Source organism: Mus caroli, chromosome 9 (genome assembly GCF_900094665.2).
Source record: "Mus caroli chromosome 9, CAROLI_EIJ_v1.1, whole genome shotgun sequence".
Lineage (NCBI taxonomy): Eukaryota > Metazoa > Chordata > Mammalia > Rodentia > Muridae > Mus > Mus caroli.
This window is the reverse complement of record NC_034578.1, coordinates 61,783,052-61,804,809: the sequence shown is the minus strand read 5'-3', so window position 1 is coordinate 61,804,809 and position 21,758 is coordinate 61,783,052. Positions and strand designations below refer to the sequence as shown.

Genomic DNA, 21,758 nt, shown 5'->3' with positions numbered 1-21,758 from the left:
GGCCTCCATGGTGAGGCTATATGTCTGCCTACTTTCCCATAGGGGGAATTCCTGGACTGGAGAGACCTGTGATGGGAGAGGAGGCAGCAGAGGTACCTGAAGCACTTGGGAATATAACAGATTCTAGCAGTCACAGAGTCAGCATGAATATGTGAGGCAGGGTAACATTTCACAAATCTAGATGAACGGACCCTGCTGCGGCTCCTCTTTCCCAATCCCTTCTGCCACACCTGAAGCTCCTTTGGGTACCCAGACCCAAATCCAGAGTCAATCAATCTCCTTCCTTCCTTCCTTCCTTCCTTCCTTCCTTCCTTCCTTCCTTCCTTCCTTCCTTCCTAATTAAAAAACATTATTTTCCAGACAGGTCTCATGTAGCCCAGGCTGGCCTTGAATTTGTTGTATAGCCGAGAATAACCTTAAGTTTCTGATCCTCCTGCCTCTACCTCCCATATGATGGAATTATAGTTTGGCTTCTTGAGATGTTAGGGATCAACCCAGACCTTTGTGCATCCTAGGCATGTGTTCTACCAACTGGGCTACATGTGCAGCCCTAGACATTGCCACTGATTCAAAAAGGCTAAGTAACGTGCCTTCAGCCACACAGACCCTAGACCTGGGACTCTTCACTGCTAGTGTCTCATGACGGCTTATGACTATAAACTGGGGTAGAGAGGGGGAATTTAGCCTTTCATGGTGCCAAAACATCTTACGGTGCCCACCTAGATCTTGAGGGCCCACCTACCGTCCAGCCTGGAGGGCAGGCACATTCGCCAGTGATGTGGTGGCAGGTGCCTCCATTCTGGCAGGGGCAGCGCAGCTCACAGTGAGCTCCATGGCTCCCAGGGGGGCACAGCTCCTCACAGCTGCAGCGAGAGGAAGAGGTCAGACAGCAGAATTCCCAAAAGCAACCTAGTGCTCGGTCCCAGTGCCGCAGGATGCCCTAGTGAGCCCAGTCTATGGGAACAGATAGTTTCATCTCCCCCCCCCCCGCCCCCAAAAAACCTGGCACCTGACTCCTCCCCCCAGGTGTGGGTGACATCAGCAACCAGCCCACCTGCAGACTTGAGAGCCTGAAACTCCTCCCCACCATCTGTAAGCATGGATGTTCTGATCCCTGCCAGTAGGGGGAGACAGATATAATATATTGAACTGTAGGGCACTTGGGCCAGCACTCAGAGGTTCTGGGGAGGAGGCTGAAGAGACTTCCCTAAGAAGATGGTTTACTTAGGCCTTGAAGGTGAAGCCGATTGCATGATTGCACGGAGAGGGTGAACGGGCACGCCAGACGGGTAAAAAATCACGAGCAACGGTGCTAAGATGTGGCCCTGGATTTTGACTTTTAAAACTAGCCTATTTCTTCTCCTCTCTTTTAAAGATTTTTTTAAAATGTATTTTATGTGTATGAGTGCTCTCTCTGCATGTATACCTGCATGTCAGAAGAGGACATCAGATCCTATTATAGGATGGTTGTAAGCTGCTATGTGGTTGCTGGGAATTGAACTCAGGACCTCTGGAAGAGTAGTAGCCAGTGCTCTTAACCACTGAGCCATTTCTCCAGCCCCTGAAAACCTGCCTGTTTTCAAAGGTAAAAGCTGGACACTCCAAGGAATGTCTTCCCTGGGCTCTGAGAGGCTCCCAGCTGCCATGTGTGGGGACCAGCCACTGTGGGAGTGTAGGGAAGCTCTATATCATTGCCTTGGGTCTCATTCCAATGGCCATGGCCTCATGGGAGCTGATCAGACAGACACTGGGGCAGGAGAGCCTGTCAGTCCAGGAAATCTTGTGGCCAGCATCCTTGGCTTCTGCTATGGATCTAAGAGAACACTAGAGAACCTCAGCTGGGCTGGAAAGACAGCACCAGTCTTGTCTGTGAGAGTGTCAAATAAGCTGCCCTGGGGAATCCCTATCAGTATGGCTTCCCCAGGGCACAGAAGTGAGGGGCCAGTCTGCACATGATACATCAGATGGGCTCTACCCAGGCCCAATTAGGATGGGGCAAACAGGCATAGTACAAAAGTTAGAGGAGGAGGTCAAACTCACTTGTGTCCCCTAACTAGGAAGGGCCCTCTGGCCATGTGACTTGTCTCCAGTAGGACCAGGTATTTAAGGTCTTGAATCTGAGACTTGTAGGGGTGAGGCCTGGGTACTTAAAGACACTGGGGCACTTGGGGCCAGAGGGCAGATGTCACAACCGGGACTTTTTGCTCTTCCTGCCCACTAGGGTGCTAAGAGGTTGCCCAAAAGCCTTGAAAGCCCTGGTGAGAGCCTCCAGGCTGCAGCCCTGACCTGTTCCAAACCAGGGTCATTCAGGCCACGCTACCCACCTCCCTACCCCTGTACCCCGCTGGGCATCCAGCATAGTCTCCTGGCTCTGCCCCACCCCTCTTTCCCCACCCCCGGAGTCCTGACCTCGCCCTGGCCCCACCCCAAGCCACGCCCTCGCTACTCACTAAACGCCTGTGTAGCCAGGAGCGCAGAGGCACTCGCCAGTGCGCGGGTCACAGCTGGCGCCATGGTGGCACTGACAGAGCAGCTGGCAGCCCTTGCCGTGAGTACCAGGCGCGCAGAGTTCCTCACAGCGCCAGCCTCGGAAGCCCGGGGCGCACACGCAGGCGCCGGTGATAGGGTTGCACAGGGCGCCGTTCTGACACTGACACCGGTTGCTGCAGTGGGGACCCCAGTGCTCGCTGTCACAGCCTGCAAGAAAGGATACGCTGGGTCAGAGCTTTCCTTAGAACGAGGGTCCACTTGGCCTTACCATCTCCTCGGTCCCTGGAGACCAAGCTGTTGTGGGTATCTGGATGGAAATCCTTGGCATCTGGAGACCTCCACCAAGCCACCGAGTGTTCACGGGAGCTGAAGAAGGCATAGCCTCAAAGGCCTTCCAGCCCCCCTGCTCACTTCAATCTATGCCACGTGCCCCTCCTCCAATGCAAACCTGGTCACAGCTTTCTGCCTCCCTCTGTCTCTGGGAAGCTCTCTTTGGTTGGTCTATCTATCCTTACTCCTCTCAACTGGACCTTTTCTTGCCATGCCTGCCACCTTGCTCTGTGACCCTGTTCCTCTCTGGGCAGCTGGGCCCAGCCTCATGTCGGCCTGTGAAGCCCTCTTTTCTCTGTCCCACTCACAGTCCTCTATGGGTGGTTGTGAGCCACCATGTGGTTGCTGGGATTTGAACTCGGGACCTCTGAAAGAGCAGTCAGTGCTCCTACCCGCTGAGCCATCACACCAGCCCCCACTCACAGTCTTAACCTTTCACATTCTCATTTACTTAAGGACGGTTCTGACTCACTGTGCATACCCCTGGCTCTCCTCCTCCTCCCTTCCAGAAATACTTTCAGGCCCCCTACTTGCTTCCTCAGTTCAATTTCCTCACTGCCCAAGCTCCTTCAGAAAGCGCAGGGAAAAAAAAAAAAAAAAAAAAAGTATCCCTGGGAGGTGACAGACAACCTAGGAGATCCATTCCTGTAATTAAATGTTTCCAAGACTGATGGCTTTCTGGTGACCTGCATTCTAAGCCATAGAAAGGGACAGAGTAGCCCAGAACTTCAGGAAAGTTACCCAGCCTGTTATCACCTCCCACTTTGACCCTTTTGGTGCATTCAGGGCACAACAAATATAAGACGTCCCCCAAGCACTGGGAGTTTTGAGTGGGAGTGGAGTTTGGTTAATGACAGGCACAAATAGTGTTCTAGGATTTCGAAGGCAAGAAAGATTGCTTCCAGTTAAGGCAGTCAGGTGAGGGCTCCACATTGCAAGAGGGCAGTGAAAGATGGCTCACTTGTCTGCCTGCCAGAGGACCATCTGTCTTGCTTTCAGCACCGAAAGTCCTCAGTTCCAAAGAGCACCTCAGCCCTGGGCAAGCTGGAGTGGAGGGTGTCTTTGCTGCCTGTGGGCACAGATGGCCAGCTGATCTTTGTACCCAAGCTTTTCTAGGATTTAGACCCTGGGAGGAAAGGTTCAGGTGAGTGGTATGGGAAAGGTGTCCTTGGGGTGAACAGACACACAGAAGCACTCAGGTGCTAAGCAGGCACAAGAAGGCAGAGATGGGTGTGGCCTGTGAACATGCCGGGGCTCCACCAGCTTTGCCAGGGTCACACAAATCTCTCCTGATAGTGGGTTGGGTCACTATCCAGAAGCCTGCATCTATCTACCCTGCAGTAGACAGAACCACTGAGTCTCTGATCCACACCCCCTCATCTTGGCTTATTCATCTGTGGCCTTCTTCATCTGTGCCTTGAATATTGACACATATAGACTGGGCTGCCAAACTATGAGTGGACATCGCCTTCAGTTTCCCAGTCTACTCAGAGTGACAGGCTCCTCTCATGCTGAGAGCAGCTTGGCTCGCAGGACAGAGAAGCCGAAGGATAGCAGTGCAGCATCCCCCAGCTCACTCTCTTTCCAGGAAACCTTCCCAGGGGGTGAGAAGACTGACAGAATTATCCACTGTGTGTGCGCTCACTTGCTCTCTTTCCCATTTTGGAATGTGTATATATGCATGTTTGCATGTGTGTATGTACATGTGCTCGAGGAGGCTCAAGGTGAAGTCAGGGATCGCCCTCAATCACCCTTCCCTCATTCAGTGAGGCAGGGTCTCGCAGCCAAACCCAGAGCTTGTGGATGTGGCTAGTCTCCCCTGCCAGCTTGTTCTGGGGATCCCTGTCTCTACTTTCTAAAGCTGGAAGTACATGCAGCCTCCACTCCCACAGACATTTACATAAGTCCTGGGGATCTAGACAAGCGCTTTAACCAGTGAGCTGTACCCCTCCCCCCTCTCTCTTCATTGCCAAGCGCACATAGTTAGCATTCAACGTGTATGTGCTGTGATTCCATTATAACAATGACAGGGCTGTTTAAATCTCCCCACGTGCCAGGCCCCATCCTGGAAGTTGGATGCAGGAACAGTATCTAACCCTCACAGGGTCCCTTCATTCTCTACATTATAGACCGCAAGTCAGAGGGTCATGGAAGTTACATTGTTGCAGGGCAGCCCAAAAGCATTCTGATTCCAGGTCTTTGCTCAGGTCCTTGGGAGACTCACTGGGGGATTCCAAGATGGGAAGCTTGGAGGTTGGCTGCAAAGCAGATGAGTGATAGCTCAGAGCTGGCTGCTTCTCCACCCACCACTGTGAGCAGCCTCGGGATCTAGACAAGCAATTCCTACATCTTCTGGGGCCACAGTGACCCTACATGAAACTGAAAATCTGAAGCTAGTAGCATCCCTTCATGGGTACCTAGTGACATTTTGCATTTCAGGTACATATCCATACCTTCCTAATTTTTTCTTTTCTTTATTGAGAGAGAGGATTTCACTATGCAGCTCAAGTTGGCCTCAAACACTTACTGAGCCTCCAAAGTGTTGTGGGTGTGACCTGCCATGTCTGGCAGTAACCTCCATTCTCTCTGGAACAGCCCCAAACAGAATATAACAAAACCGTGTCCTGGATAAGGAGACAGAATGTTGTCACAGGGACTTGGAGCTTCATTTAGCCACTCTCATCCCTCACTTGTCCCCTTGGTATCTCCCAAGTGCCTAGGGGTGACGTGTTGTAGAGCACTGTTCTCTGAGCATAACAGACACTGCCACCTTCACCATTCTGCTGTGACCACTTGCAGAGACCATCAAGATCAGGCCTGTTGATGTTCCCCCACAGATAAGAGTGTGGCCTCCAGTTTCTCCTTCCTACATCTCCCTCCTAGCTGTGTGTACTTCTGCCCCAGATGCTTGGGATCTTGGGGGGTTCTGGAGTATACAGGGGGTGGGGTGGGTTAAATAAAGGAGACACTCCATCTCTGTAGCTGTGAGGAAGTTGTCATCCATGCAAGCGAGGGTGAGACTTTTTCAGTTATGTGGCCCCCTAATTCCTTTCAGTGACTTCTCATTCCTGTTCTGGAAATAAGCCCATTAAACTCACAGTTTTGTCAATTTGCACTTTGGTGAAATTGTTACTTTGTTTCATTTGTGGAATCTGTTATTTGATGCCTCATCTCAGGTAAGTAGATTTTTTTTTTTAATGTCTTGCCATTAAAGTTTATACAACATGCAAGAGGTGACTTGCCATCTCTGGAGATAAATGGTTTATCATGGGGTGTGGCTGACATAGAATCACAGAATTCAGCACTCCATGACAGTATAGGAATAAAGGTGGCTTAGGACATTGTAGAAGTCATGAGAATACAACTCCGGCTCCTCACACTACAAACAGATGTGAATAGAAACATGCCTATATTTGTGTCCCAGTGCTATGAAGCTCCTAAAACCACAAGGCAGGGCTAAGGAGATGTCTCAGTGGGTAAGAGCACTTGCTGTGAAAGCAGAGGGCCCGAGTTCAAATCCCCACATTAAGCATGCAACCTCGGTTTTGTATGGCAGAGACAGACAGATCTCAAAACCTCACTGGCGAGCCAACTTAGCTTCAGACTCAGTAAGAGACTGTCTCAAAAATAAGGTGGTGGGCTAGTGGGATAGCTAACTAGGTGAAGGTGATTGCCACCAAGACTGAAGACCTGAGTTCAGCCCCAGGACCTAAGTGGTGTAAGGAGAGAACCAATTTTGGAAAGTTGTCCTCTGACATCTGTACACATAATGTGGCATTCACACACACACACACACACACACACACACACACACACACGTGCACCTGTACACACATGTACAAACATCCACACCCCGACAGCTTTGTGTCCAAACAGGAAAGCATGGAAATAAACAGAAAACACAGAGACTAAGAAAGTACAGCTACCTGCAGCCATCAGCGGACAGACACACAGCCGCTGGTATCTGAGCCAGCAGGAGGAAGCTGAGCTAAGTTAAACAGTTCTGACCAGGGAAGCGAGGAAGCTTGTCACCCATCACAGAGAAATTTCTCCCCAGAGTGACTCAATGGGAAAAAATGTTAGGGACCACAGGGATCAACTTCAGTTATCTGGAAAAATTCACATAAAAACTCCTCATTCCTCAGTGGTGATAGGGAAATGAGATGGAGCTAGGAGAGTTAATTATCTACTCTGCTGAAGGCAAGTAGAGTGATCAGTCCGCAATTACAGGGGCTTGGTGCTCCTCCATGGAGCTATGCACTCTGACCAATTGGGCCAGGCCGTGTCAAACCCTCACGTAGGTGGGCTTTTTTTTCCCCTTTACCCTGTCATGGACTCTGCTCTCTAATTATATTTGGTTTCTGCTGATTTTTCAGCTTCTCTGAGCAGCTACCCAGGGCTTAAGGGATACCCAGACGTACAAGGCCGGCAGCTCAGCCCCTCCCACCTGACCCCTTCAGACTCCAGGATCCAGCCTTGTGGGTTTGGGGTCCTCATAACAGGGAGCGGTTTGACAGCTCTCTTCCACCGTGACTTCGCTATAAATAGGCTTCTCAGTTTGTCGCCATATTTGATGGAGCAGTTACTATACAACCAGGCCGTGTACTACAGGTGCCAGGTTGACTTTTCACTTAGGGTCATGGGTGCTATTACTACCCCCATTTTTCAGACAAGGAAGGGAGGCTCAGAGAGGATAAATAACTTATTTCAAGTCATAGCTAGGAAGTGACTGAGAGTCTGGGCTGCTGATACCTGCTGGGTAAGGCCTGGTGTCAGTGCAGGGAGATGCAGGATCCTGGCAGCTAGCCATCATCCACAGAGACGACAATTAAGGCTGTAGCTCAGTTGGCAGAGTGCACAGCATAAACAGGTATGGTGGCGCAACCCTGTAATCCCAGCACCCTGAAGGTAGAAGCAGGAGGGTCAGGGGTTCGAGGTCATCCTCAGCTATACAGTAAGTTTGAAGCCAACCTAAGTTGCAGGATGAAGAACAGAGGGTCACTTCCCACCAGTACCTTGTTTAGAGGTTAGTTTATGTATAAATAGTGGTCCCTGGTTTTCCACGGCTGATACTATTTCCTACCATTTTATTCTCTTCAGGTAACATATTGACTTATTAATATTTTCTATTGAGTTTGCATATTATTCACATATGTACACAACCTGATAGCATTCGTCACATGTGTTAGCATTAACACTATCATTTCCAAACCGTTTAGCAGCCTCCAGAGACACTCCTACAACCAATCGCAATGACTTCCCATCCTTGGCCATCACTAAACCTCAATCTTTCTGCATTTGCCAACTCCAGCCATTCTGAAGAGTGAAACCATACAGGAGCAGATGTTTGTATCTGACTTATTTCACTTAACATAATGTTTTCAAGATCCAGTCACACTGACTTGCCCTAATGTCCAAATGCCAAAGGGGTCCTCATCCAGAAACTGGAACAGGCAAGTGCTGGGCCTCTTCCATCCTAAGCTTGTGATGCTAATTGTGCCCACTTGGGCCAGTGGAGCAGGGAGGCTCCTGGGATCTGAGAGGACCCATCCCTCAACTCTCCTCCCTCCACTGAGATGGTTGCAATTAGATATTCACAGACCCAAGTACTGTAGATCCAAACTCGAATCTCCAGACACTGTCCCAGTCTTGACAGACACTCAGAGCATAGTATACTGATGGACCATGAGCTTTTTTAGAGGTCTATTCATTGCACTGGCTACCCTCTCTGTGGTGTTCCCCTAACCTCTAATGGGACCTGTGCTCCCTGCAGCCATGTCCAATGAGGACTGTGCCTCCATGTCCCTCCATCTCCTGATGTGGCAGGACTCCCCAGTGGCCACATAGTAAAGAACTAGAGATTGAGACTGGTAGACTGCATCCACCCGGCCCTTTCTACCCCAGCACACCAGTTCTCGGGAGAGAGAGGCTCATTATCCATGCATTAAACAGTTCCTGGGCCTGCACTGTGCACTAGGGCCTGAGAAGTCCAGTCTGACTGGGTTAGGGGTTGGTCTGGAGCTCTGCAGACAAATGCTAAATTCTAAACTCCAAGATCCACCCTCCCCACTAGTGGATTCTCACATATACTAGCCTTTGTTATGTAAACTTCCCTCCCCATTTTAAAGCTATTGGTTAAATAAAAGTGACTACAGATAATTACTGAGGAGAATAGAGGCAGGATTTTGGTAATGGGCCAAGGGTTGCAGGTAGGGATCATGAGGAGAGGAAGAAGAGGTCTCCACTAGACAAGATGGACCAGGAGCACCTGGCCAGGAGAAATGCCCCCTGAAGACAAACTGGTGGAGCAGAAATAACCCTAACCTGGGCGAGACTCAAACAGCGAGTACTGGGGAATTAACAGTCTAGTGTATAGAAAAATAGATGAGCGGAATATTGCCCAACAATTGTGCTAAAGCTGATTTTAAAAAATTCATAGGACTCTCCATCGCTTATTGGGGGCTGGCTAGGTCATATTAATAACTGAGTTATTAAATAACATGTAAGAATACCATTTACCAGCTTGACAAACAGGCAAGTAAATGAAAGGTGGTGCTGACCCACAAAGCGGAGAGGCAGCAGGTTCTGGGCCAGTCTGGGGGTGACAGCTATACCTGCTGTACACTTGTGGGGGAACCAAGAGGTCCTGGAGCTGGGGCACAAGATAGGACTGAGCAGAGCCAGCCAGGTCCATTTCTACTGCCAACATGTTAGGAGACAGAAGCGGCAATGTGGCTTTGCTGGAGCTGGCATCCCTCAGAGTGGGTGCATTAAGCCAGGATGAGGCCTGGGCTTTCAGATGTCATTACCATGACAATGTGGCACTGCACAGGACACTATGCACAAGGCTGGGAGGTGGAGGTGGGGGTGGGAGTTAGTGCAAACAGCTGCAGTGTTGTACATTGGTTTCTAAGTTCCTGGGCTCTCCCTCCAGCACTACATTAAAAAAGGTGTTTTTCTTTTTAATAATAATAATAATAAATGATTGAGAGGCTGAAGAAATGCCTCTGTGAGTAGAGTGCTTGCTGTTTAAGTTTGAGGACCCAAGTTTAAGTCCCCATCATCCTCCTAAAAGGCTGGACACAGTGATCCATGCCTGTAACTCCAGTGCTGGAAGGGCAGAGACAAGCAGATCCCCAGGGCTCACTGGCTGGCCAGTCTAGCCAAAATAGTGAGCCCCAGGAATACGCGAGGGACCTTGCCTCAAAGGCTAAGCTGGAAGGCTGGTAAGGTGACTCAGCAGGTGAGGGCCCTTGCCTTCAAATCTGACAACCTGAGCTCAATCCCTGGGCCCCACATGGGTGGAAGGAGAAAACCAAGTCTGGCAAGTTGTCCTCTGACATCATGCCCATACTATGGCCACACATGGCACACATACAAGATAATCAAAATAAAAATGTGAAGGGAGATTGAGGAAGACACTTGATATTGACCTCTGGCCTCCAGACCTGCCCCTTAAAACCAAACCAAACCAAAACCAACCAAACAAAGGCAGAACAGCAAAGTCTGGAATGCACAGTCCTGAGTGTGTGTGTGTCTGTGTGTGATTGTATGGTGGGATCTGGCCTCGTCCTGAAGCATCCTCAGGCACTAATTAATTCATCCACTGTCTGTTAACACTGGAGGTCAGCAGGCGAGGTGTTGATCAACACACGGGTGTGACACCTTACACCCAAGTTAGGAGCCCGGTGGCAGCAAGGTGGAAGTCAAATGTATCGACTGTGATGACGTAATCAGAGACTTTGCTTCTTTATCAGGGACTGTTCTGGATGTAGCAGGGTCACAGTGTCCCAGGGCAGGGATGGGAAAGAAACCCGGGCTCAGCTCCTTGCAGATACAATCCCTGGCAGAAGCCACAGCCTTCAGGATGGCAGGTCCCTCTACAGAGAAAGGAAGCTAGGCAGTGTGTGTACAGTGCTCACACCCACACACCACTTCAGGGGCTCTCATGGTCTCTGGCTTGTCTCCCAAGGAGGAGCACTGGAAGACCTATATCCTTGCTCTCTCCCTGTCTTTATGTTCCCCAGAGAAGGGGCCAGCCAAGCTAGAGGCTGAGAAATGTAGAATTGCAGGGCTCTGACGCGTGGCTGTGCTGACCAGAGGTTCCTACTGTGTCCCTTCCAACCTTCTGCTGTTCTATGATGCCAGCCAGACCCCTGCCTGTGGGTGAGGTCTGCCCTGTGGTGACTCCAGCTTCCGAGTCATTTCTGCTTCACCCTCCACAACAATGGGATCCACAAGGAGGAGAGGCAGACTGTGGGCTCCCTCCAGGATCTAAGGCTGTAGGCTAGCCCTCAGGGCCAAAGGCTGCAGGCTAGCCCTCAGGGCCCCAGGCTGTGGGTTGTGGGTCTAGTCCTCAGCTCTGCTGGGAGCCCCCACCACCCCCAGCTTTAATGAGAACACCTCTACCAGCTTGATCTGCCACCTCACACTGCCTTTGAAGCTCCGGGGCCCCCACAGTTGATTCATCTTCCCAATTTGCCCGGAGAGCCTCAGAGATCACGCAGTGCACAAAGGGATTTCCTCTTTGGAAGAGGCTTCAAAGGAGCCGTAGACCCCTTGCTCTTCCCAGCCCACACTGCCTTTCATGGTTCCAGGAGGCAAAGTCAGGCTGGGACACACACACATATGTGCACGCCAGAGAACTTAGTGATGATCCCCAGAGTGAGCCCCCATCAAGGATGCGGGATCCACAAGAAAGAGGTAAAGGCATGGGATGTCTTTATGAGAGTCAAACACGAATCCTACAGGGACTGAACCCTAGGACACTGCCACCATCCATACCATGTTCTTCTTACAGAGGACCCCTGAGTGACATCTCTGTGGTTCTGTCACAGGGAAGGCTTTAAGCCTTCCAGGTCCCTTATAACAAAAAAAACCAAAAAACAAAACAGGATCAAACCATGTGAGCATATGGCACGCTGGGCCCACAAACTCTAAGGTGGTGTAGTCCTGGGTCCAGGCATGGCGTGGTTTCTATATGCCTATATCCCATGGCCCCAGAACTGCTGTGTGCTGTTGGACCTCACACAGAGATGAAGAATGAAAGGAAAGGGCGTGTGGTGAACCAGTTTCTGCCTTTCAAGGTCTACGCTTAGTTTCCTAGAGTCCTTCCAACGGTCTTACTGAGGGATTTCTGCTGTGTCAGAGGAAGTTTTTCCAATCCACTCTCCGAGAAGTCACCAGGGGCCCAGCCCTGCAGTGGGTACTCATAGAGAGGCAGTTAAGGTGGATCAAGGTCTCTGCCTTCAAGGTCATGCCTCTCTGGTGTTGCAGGCCCAACCCCACAAAGAACAGGCTAGACCCAGCAACAGTAAGTCAGTGGAAACATGGAGCATGGCTTTGACTCCCAGAGCAGACACTTGTGTGCTGGATGTCTCTCACAGGTGTCGCTGAACAGCATGTATCAATGAGATTTCCAAATGAATACAACCAGTGGGCTCTCGCCTCATTCATACAGCCGTTCTTCCGCCTGTGAGCACAGCTGGCTTTAACTGAAGCAGGAGCCTTTGCTATGGAGTAACATGGTTTATTTAGTGAGTACTTACACTTTTTAAAGTGTGTGTGGGGGGGGGGGGGTAAGTGCACTGTGCGTGGTGGTGTGTATTGAGCGTGTGGTGTATGAAGGTCTGAGAACCGTTCTGGGCGTTTGCTGTCTCCTGCCACCCAAGCCTCAGATTGCCAAGTTCATGCTGCAAGTACTTTGATCTGCCGAGCCATTTTACTGTCCCATTAGTGAGAACTCCTGACTTTGTCCTGTGCAGAGAAAGGTGTTCCCATTGCTCAGATGGAAACACTGAGTCACAACTGGAGAGGGTAGAGACCCATGTCTTCAGACTCAGCATCCTCTGTCACTCCCCAGGGATCACTTCTAGTTAGGGCTGTTTGGCATTGGTCACCTCCCAGTGGGAAACCACTCCTTTTTTTATATTGGAGCCTATTCAACTCTATCTTGTCATTTGTGTCCTGGTCCATTTGTTCCCAAGTGAGAGAGGGACTTGGAAAGCAGCTCCCAGCTTGGCCTGCCAGTCAAAGAGGCTTGATCTGTCATTGCCACAGAGGAGGCCGAGGATGAATGACAAATGGCTTTCTGTCTGCTATGAGTTACTGTCACGAGCTCCTGAGACCTGCTGAGGACAGCCCAGGAAGACACGTCCACCGTAGCACTGTGAGGGCTGTGAGCTAAGTGCCCGCTCACTCATTTAAGGAGACGATATCGAACAGGCATGAAGTGTGGACACGAAGGACAGAGTGGGGCGGCAAGGGACAGAGTGGGGTGGCAAGGGACAGAGTGGGGAGGCACGAGCAACAGCTCATGTCAGGCTTTGTTCAGGGCTCTGCTCACAAGCCACTTCCTTGGATACCCTTCCTTTTAAAAACCATTTTATGTGCTGTGTGCGCATGTGTGTCTATGGGGATGCACATATGCCATGGTGTATATGGGGATGCACATATGCCATGGTGTATGTGTGGCAGTCAGAGGACAACTCCCAGAAGTCATTTCTCTCCATTTACCATTTAGTCCTGGGACAGGTCACTAGGCTTAGCACCAAATGCCTTTACCAGCGGGGCCTAGAGCCCCTCCCCCCCTTTAAAGATGAGGTCTCATGTAGAGACTGGTCTCTAACCCACTATGTAGACAAGAATGACTGTGAACTTCTGATCATCCTTCAGTCACCTCCCCAGCCTCAGTATCCCCTGAAGGCTCCACCTATCTCCACAATGTCCTGTATACTAAGGTTCAGAGTAAACGCCTCCTCCTTCCCCTCCTCTTCCTCCTCTTCCTCCCCTCTCCCTCTTCCTCTTCTCCTCCTCCTCTTCCTCTTTCTCCTCCTCCTCCTCCTCCTCCAAGAAGTCTGGAACCCTCCCATTCCCAGTTGGCTCTAACTCATCATGCCTATTGCTGTTTGCTTTGTCCAATAGGCCTCAGTTCCCAGTCCCAGCTTTGGATGGCCCAGGATCTTCAGAAACGCTCTAAGAGTGATTCCAGCAAGCAGGGGAGGGGAAGGGAAACAGATGTGGAAGTGGGAAGTGGGGAGCACATCTGGAGCTGATCTCTGTGGTTAGGATGGGTAAAGAACACTGCCCCCTTTGGGGACAAGGAATTCAGACTTTCAGCCTGTGACAGCCCTCTGGGCCTGCCCTGCAGGGGGTGTGGCCTTGTGCCTGTGGGGAGTCCCAGGTATGTGTACAAGTAAGTGCTGTGTGGTTCAGAGCCATGGCCACCTGCTGAAGGGAACAGAGCTGCCTTGTTCTTCACTATACACACAGTCCCTGACATGTTGTCTGGCATGTATTAGGGGCTCGATATTAATATATGTTGATTCAATGAATAATTCATTGAAAACTCTACATGAGAAATGGGTAGAGGAGTCAGGTGTAGCTCCTGAGTCCCGATGACTCAGGCCAGACGTACAGCACAATACAAAGGCTCAGTCACACCAGACATCAAGGATCAGATAGCTAGAGGAGGTACAGGTCACACAGCACTGGGTGGGAAGTAGGGCAGTCAGAGGCATAGCTTTGGGTCTGGTGGGCAAGAGGGAGGGGGCCTAGGAAGAGCAGCTTAGATAAAGAGGGGCACTGGGGACAACACAAAAGGAGGCTGGGGCAGACATGTCATGCCCGGGGTGTGACATCGTTGGGTTTAGTGCTGGGGTGCGGGGATGGAAAATTATATTCAAATAGCTCACACAAGAATGAACCTAAAGGCTGTGCATGGTGGCTCTGCATCTCCCTCTCCTCCTCTAATTCCTTCTTTGCTGCTGTGCCTTGTAACTGAGTCCCCAGGGGAGCCGAGTAGGAGGTTAGCCCAGCTAAAGTGTGAGGCTGCCCCAGAATGGCCCAAAGCTACCAGAAGTGGCTGTTTAAACCAAATGTGTCTTGGTGGGGAGATGCCTCTCCAATATGTGGGGTCTTCTTTTCTTCTTAAGGCATTTCACTTTCAAAGGGATCTAGGTCTCTGAGAAGGGAGCCAGGATAAACTCAGGCACATAGCCAGATGCCTTTGAACCTGAGCTGAGAGCTCCCCGGTCCTCTCCTTTCCAGAGTCTGGGGATAGGGAAGCCTGGGAGCTTAATTGGCAGCTAACTGAACACCAGGGTGGGCGGGAAGGAATGCAGCCTGACAGAGTTGTTGGGGATGAAAAGTGGCTGATCACAGGTTTCCTTGCCTGAATCGCCTTGGTGGGGAGTTGAGCTTCTGATGCTGAATGATCCTGTGGATCCAGCTGTGTCTAGCCGGCGCATTCCAGGGATTTCAAACAGTTACTACTGTGCAGTTCTATCTAGGTACCCATCAGCCCTCAGCCCAGGAAATAGACCCTTATTAATACAAATAAACAAAGTGGGTGTGAACTGGTCAGTGATGTAGGCCATGACTCAGGCTCCTTGTGTGGACAATGGGCAAGCCCAGGAATGTCTCCAGTGGGGGTGACAGTATCTTGAATTGAATTGGAGAACTTTGAAGGCAGACAGTTAAAAGACCTGTAAAATAAACCTGCCAATTCATCTCCTATTCTACATCTAAAATTGGGGGATCAACTAGGGATGTGTCTCAAATGATGGGGTGCTTGCCTAGCATATAAAAACTCTGGGTGGGAGAGGGAGGAGAGGAGGAGAAGCAGGAGGAAGAATACTTTCGTAAGTTGGATGGGGTAGTGCACACCTGTAATTGCAGCCAAGAAGGCTAAGGCAGATGGATTTCTTTTAGTTTGAGGCCAGCCCAAGGGGAAAAAAAAGACATATTTTTGTAATGTCTTTTTTTCATAAACTGCTGTGACTGTCCCTATTTGTTTGATCTGGATGGAGAATGTGTTTTTATATTATTTCTCTACTTATGTAACAAACATTTAGCAATTTCTTTTTGAGATAGAGTTCTGTGTATCCCAAGCTGGTCACAAAATTATTATGTAGCCTTCCTGTCTTTAGCTCCCTCTTGATGCTGGTGTGTGTGCTACCACTCCAGTTTATGGGATGCTGAGAATCAAACAGGGCTTTGTGCAGAGTACTTTACATCCCAAGTACACATATTTAATAATTTTTTAGTAAGTCTGGTGAATAGCCATCTTTCTGACTTCTCACTAGAAACAGAAGGGGCCATGTTCAAGTATCAACTATTCCTGAACGAGAAGGGATAGATTTTGGGTAGTGAGATTCCCTTGTTGGAGGTGTGCAAGCAGAAGTCAGATAGGTTCTTCATTTTGTGGGAGCAACACGGGGGGTGGGGTGGGGTGGAGGAGGAAGGTTGGAGTCTGATCTTAGAGGATGCTCCCAGGTCCCCAGGTCCGCATCTGGCTGGCTGTTCCCATTCTGCAGGCCAGCATGGTACTGTCCTTGGTGCTGAATCTTAGCGCGCATGCAGAGACAGAGGTGTAGCGTAGTGAGTGTTCAAGTGTGTGTGTGTGTGTGTGTGTGTGTGTGTGTGTGTGTGCGCGCGCGCGTGTGCATATGTTTAAGTCCAGAAGACAACCTTAGCTGTTTTTCCATAACATCCATCCCCTTTGTTTTTGAGACAAAATCTCTCATTGGCCTGGAACTTACCAAGTAGGCTAGGCTGGCCGGCCATTGATCCCCAGGGATCTGTCTCTAACTCCCCATTGCTGGGATTACAAGTGTACACCATCATACTTGGCTATTTAAAAAAAATGTGTTCTGGGGGCTGACCTCAAGTCCTCATGCTTGTGTGGGATATACTTTACTGAGCCATCTCTCCAGCACCATCAATGAGCTTTTGAAAAGGTCTTTCCACACCACAGAATTCAGCACAATAAACCCATCCACCCTCAACACTAGGACACAAATGAACGCTCCGATTCCCAGGACATCTGGTGATTAGAATGACAATAAGACCCCTAGAGGGGCTTCTACCATTTGCTTCCCTGGAACTTCTGCCCCTTTGCCTTCTGCTAGTCTTTGTTCCTTTCCATCCTTGTGCTGAAATACACAGAAATGGGGACCAGAAAGGTTGAGGCCCATTCCCACTCTGACTCCGACAGCCAACAGACCCCTTGACCTGCCCAATGGAGGCAATTTCACCAGGTGAGAGAATGCTTACAAACACACCTGCAACAACACTTCAGTGCTGAGACTGGGGAGGTGGGTCTCATGAGGACCCGAGTTCAGATCCCCAGCACCTATACTGAAAGATGGCGATAGTCTGTAAGCTTAGCCCTGGGGAGGCAGAGACCCTACCTCTGGCCAGCCACCCTAGCAAATTGGTGAGATCCAGATTCAGTGAGACTCTGTCTCAAAAAATAAGATGGGGAGTGACTGAGAAAGACAACTGATGTCAGCCTCTGGCCTCCGCATACAGTCATGTATCTGTGTGTGCACATACAGATGATTATTCATGGTTAACACCACAATGACTTCTGCTCCAGGGAGTATGGAGTGGACTAATCTGCTGGGGTGGATCTAAGATGGCTCTACATGTGGTGGGTCCAATGGAGATGAATGAACCCCCCTGAGAATGTTTTCAGCAAACCCATCCATCTGGCTTCCTTGTGAGGGAGATGGAAACCTTTTCAGGTGGTGCCTGGTGACATTAGCAAGCATCACAGGCTTTCTGAGCATGCTGGCCTGAGGCATCGCTGAGTGGGAAGGAGGTGGGGGTAGTGTCACCAAGCTGGGGAAACGGTGTCTGCATGGGACAGTCCAAAGGGTTGTCCTGGAGGTTTGCGCCTGGCTTAGACACTTAGCTGGGCTCAAGTCCAACACACTCGCTGATTAGTGGTGTGGCCTTGAGAAAGTCATTCCACTCCCCAGCCCTCTGTTTTCTCTAGTGGAGATAGAAGCACTGAAACTTGTAGGGCTGTAGCTGTAGCTCAGTTGGAAAAACACCCGCCTGACATGCACAAGGCTCTGGGTTTAAATCCCAGCACCACATGTAATGGCTGTGTAATACATGTAATCCCAGAATTTGGGAGGTAGAGGCAAGGAAAGCAGAAGTTTAAGGTCCATCCCCAACTATAGAGACCATTTGGGGCCAACCTGGGCTACATGAGTCCCTGACTCAAAAACCAAACCAAACCAAACCAAACCAAACCAAACCAAAACCCCAAAACAAACAAACAAACAAAAAAACCAAAGCACAAACAAACAAAATTTGTCTACCAGGATGGCTTTGAGACTTCAAAGAACTTGAATGACAAAGATCTGGCTAGCCTGTGGCTCAGCACAATGGCAGCCTTCAGCCCCCCTGCCTTAGTCACTGTCTGCTACAGGAAGGCAGGAAGGTCTGATTCCAGCAAGATGGAAGTGGGATAAGGATGTGGAGCCACAATGTACCCACTCTCTGGAAGTAGAGGTGAGCCACCGTGGGGCGGTGGAGACTGGCCTGGGAGGTAAGAAAGTAGGGCTCTAGGCCCTGTTCTGAATGTCCCAGGTAGACCCACTAACTTAACCACAAAATTTCACCTTGGCATCTGCCTCTTAAGCATGGAGGATGGACTTGGTTCCTGGGCTCTGCATCCCTAAGCACTAGACTGCTCCCTGGGGAGTTCTTAGGGCTCACACAGCTGGAGCCATGATGGCCTGGGGAGGTGAAGAGAGGCCCAACCAACACTTCATTTCCATTCCTTTCTGATGGGAGGGGTCAGGCATGGGGGAATCAGTGGGCGGCTAGGCTTCTCCCCCCTCCTCTACATGTGGCTGAGCCCAGAAGTGGGCATATGTGTGTCTGTGTGCATTCAAGTATGTATGTATGTATGTGTGTGTGTGCGTGTGTGCGTGTGTGCGTGCGCGTGTGCGTGTGCGTGTGTGTGTGTGTGTGTGTGTGTGTGTGTGTGTGTAGTAGGCCTGCAGATTCTGTATAGAACTAATGGGCTGTGCATGTGCGATCTATGTGTTGTGTTCTGCTGAACTGCTTTGCTAAGCCTGATGCTCTCCTGTGGTATTCTCTCTCTCTCTCTCTCTCTCTCTCTCTCTCTCTCTCTCTCTCTCTCTCTCTCCCCTCCACCCCCTTCTACTGCTGCTGGCATCCTTGACAGGAAAATTAATTGCTGTTTTCATTCTGTTTCTTGTTCCAGTCTATATCCCTGGAATAAGATCTCTGAATGACACTAAGTAACCTGTACACAAAAGCCTAGAGCACAGAGAGGAGGCTTGGGGCTGAGACAGAGCCAACGACAGCTCCTACTGGCAGCTTGTGTGGTCTCTAAGAAAGGCACACACACACACACACACACACACACACACACACACACACACATGCACACACAGAGGCACACATGCACGCACGCATAAGAGTGGTACCTATGTGCTTGAGTGTATTCTCAGGAGGTAGAGGCACTCAAGCTTGCTGTTCCAATCTCCCTACACATGAAGGCCCTCCCCGTCCCTCCCCACAGGCATACCTCCCCACAGTCTCTGGACAAGCTTGCTTTAATCCTTCCTCCTCTCTGGCTCAGTTGCAAGACACATTCAGCTTCTGGTTCAGTGGCTGCACCCCACTGTCCTGCCTAGGATTTAGGGGTGGGTGGGGCATAGTGCCAGTATAGAGAGAATGGGCCAACTTGAGAGGCCCATGGGTCAGCCCAAACCAAGCCCTCTGCCAGCCCTCACCACCTCCTCATATTGAAGGCAGAGGTAACATGCGTCGCTGCCAGTGTGAGGCATATGCACAGTTCAGCCCCCGATAATAGCCCTGCCCACACTCTTGGGACGACCTTAGGAAAATAAATCCACCCATACACATACCACCAAGGACAACCAAGGGCATTCAAAGACAAATCAGCCCAATATGGTAATTCCCTGCATTCTCTCTCTCTCTCTCTCTCTCTCTCTCTCTCTCTCTCTCTCTCTCTCTCTCTCTCTCTCTCCCTCCCTCCCTCCTTTCTTCTCCTTAGGATGCTGATAATCAAATTCAGGACCCTGTGCATGCTAGGCAAGGGTCATCCCCCTGTGCCACATCCCCAGCCCTTTGGTATAGATCTTGGAGAAAATCTGAATGGTTTCGAAGGCCATACACTAGGATGAACATAAAGGAATGAAAAGGGAGCCTGGCTCCACATTCCCTTAACCCACAGGCTGTTTACTGAGAGCTTACTAGTAGTGCCTAGCCCTTGTCTTGGAACTGCTGTGGAGGGGGAGGGAGTGGACAGGTTGGGGGTCTGTTAGGAAGGAAGCACTAATATAAAACTGGGATCTAGGGCCTAGACAGAGCTTGGTTAGTAAGGAATTTTCCAGCACCTACATAAAAATTTCAAGTGTGGCCATGTGTGCTTGATATCCCTGGGGAGGCAGGGACAGTAGGATCCCCGGCTGGCTAGCCTAGTCTAATTGGTGCACTCCAGGCCAGTAAGAGATTCTGTCTCAAAGTACCACATTCCTAAGGCTATCACCAAGTTTGTCCTCTGACTTTAATATGTGCTCTCGAGCGCCACCTCCACCCCATGCACACACATCTGCGATCTGACATAGTCCCCAGTTAAAGGGAGTTATGGCACAGCCAAGGTTTTAATTTTGAGGCAGCTTTTTGCTATGATAGACGTGGCTGCCCTCTAACACCCAAGTGCTAGGATTTCAAGCCTCTGCCGCTTTCAAGGAGGACACGAGGGGAGGTGGGGTCCAGGGTGACACAGGGCAGCAGCTCTAAAGCTACAGAGGTCACAAGAACCCCCACATCAGCACAGACTTTGGCTTTCTTTTAACTAGGGGGAACCTTCCACCACATGAAACCTTTTCCAGGGCCCTAAATGTGTGGCTGAGAGTAGAGATGGTTCAGCAGGAGCAGTGTGAAAAGGGTGGAAGAAGGGGTCCCCAAGTCCTTCCTGCTGCTCTTCCTTCAGCCCTTCCTCTGAGCACAAGTAGAAATTACCAATTTTGTATTCATAGAGCACTGTGCCTAGTGCTGGGTCCGAGCAACAAACACAAACCTGCATACACACATGGTTACACACTTGTGTGCATGCACACATACACACATGACAGTATGGTCCAGATCCCTCCCATTAGTTAATTAATTGACTTGTTTGCATGTGCATGCACATGTTGCATGTATATCTGTGTGTCTACATGCATACTTGCATTGGGAGGTAGAGGACAGCCTGAAGGGAAGTCAGGTGAGTCCCAGTGATCCAACTCAGGTCATCATGTTTAGTGACAAGTACCTGTACCTGCTGAGCCACTCTCTGCCCTCAGCTACCTTCTGCTATAGATGAAGATACTCTTGCCTGGGAGGGCAATGACTTTTTCAATGTCAAAGGGTCTCAGGTCCTAGTCATCAAGTCTCAGGGCCATCATGCTGGTGCCCCTTCACTGTATCACTGCAGTCTGCTTCTAACAACACCGCCTATTCTAAAACTCATAAAACATCACCCCCTGAATCCCGGCTCCAGTGTGACCTGTCAGGAGAACGGAAAATCAGGCAGAGAAGCCCCACAACTTCCACACAAGACATTTTCATTCCGTGTTCCAGGAGGAAGTTCCTGGTTCTCTGGAGTCTGTGTGCTCGTGGTCTTAATGACTCAGTGTGCGCGATTTGCAATCTGTGCCTGGGGACTTGGAATTACAGATTAATATTCAACTAGCTGGAACGATCTTCAGGAGGAGGCTTGTGGTAATTAAGTTGGTTAGAGAACGCTTCAAACTTTTTTTTTTTTTTAACAGCACACAAGCGTTGTAAATTATCCATGGAAGGAAGACTGGTCCCTTAATGGTACTCCCTGACAGTCAGGGTTGGGGAGAGACACACTCCTTATTCTGAAGAGACAGAGTCCTGAGGGACTCTGCCTCAGGCCTCAGACCTAAGGAGGCTTCTATGGGAGGAGGGGCAAGAATTAGAAGTGGGGCTGCTGAGCAGAATCTAATGTGCAAAACCATCGCTCAAACTTGATCTTCCTTCTTCCTTCCTTCCTTCCTTCCTTCCTTCCTTCCTTCCTTCCTTTTCCTTTCCTTTCTTCCTCTCCTCTCCTCTCCTCTCCTCTCCTCTCCTCTCCT

The 21,758-nt window shown here is 50.1% G+C and overlaps 1 protein-coding gene across 2 annotated transcripts in view; it reads right to left on the bottom strand.

The window, feature by feature from the left end:
- Megf11 (multiple EGF like domains 11) overlaps nt 1-21,758 on the bottom strand; it is a 316,961-nt gene that overhangs the window by 68,295 nt on the left and 226,908 nt on the right. For both annotated transcript variants that reach the window (XM_021171815.1, XM_021171818.2), the window contains exons 6-7: nt 2,451-2,697; nt 743-863 (exon numbers count right to left, since the gene is read on the bottom strand). In XM_021171815.1, the coding sequence (XP_021027474.1) occupies nt 743-863; nt 2,451-2,697 (368 nt within the window). The remainder of the gene's footprint in view (nt 1-742; nt 864-2,450; nt 2,698-21,758) is intronic.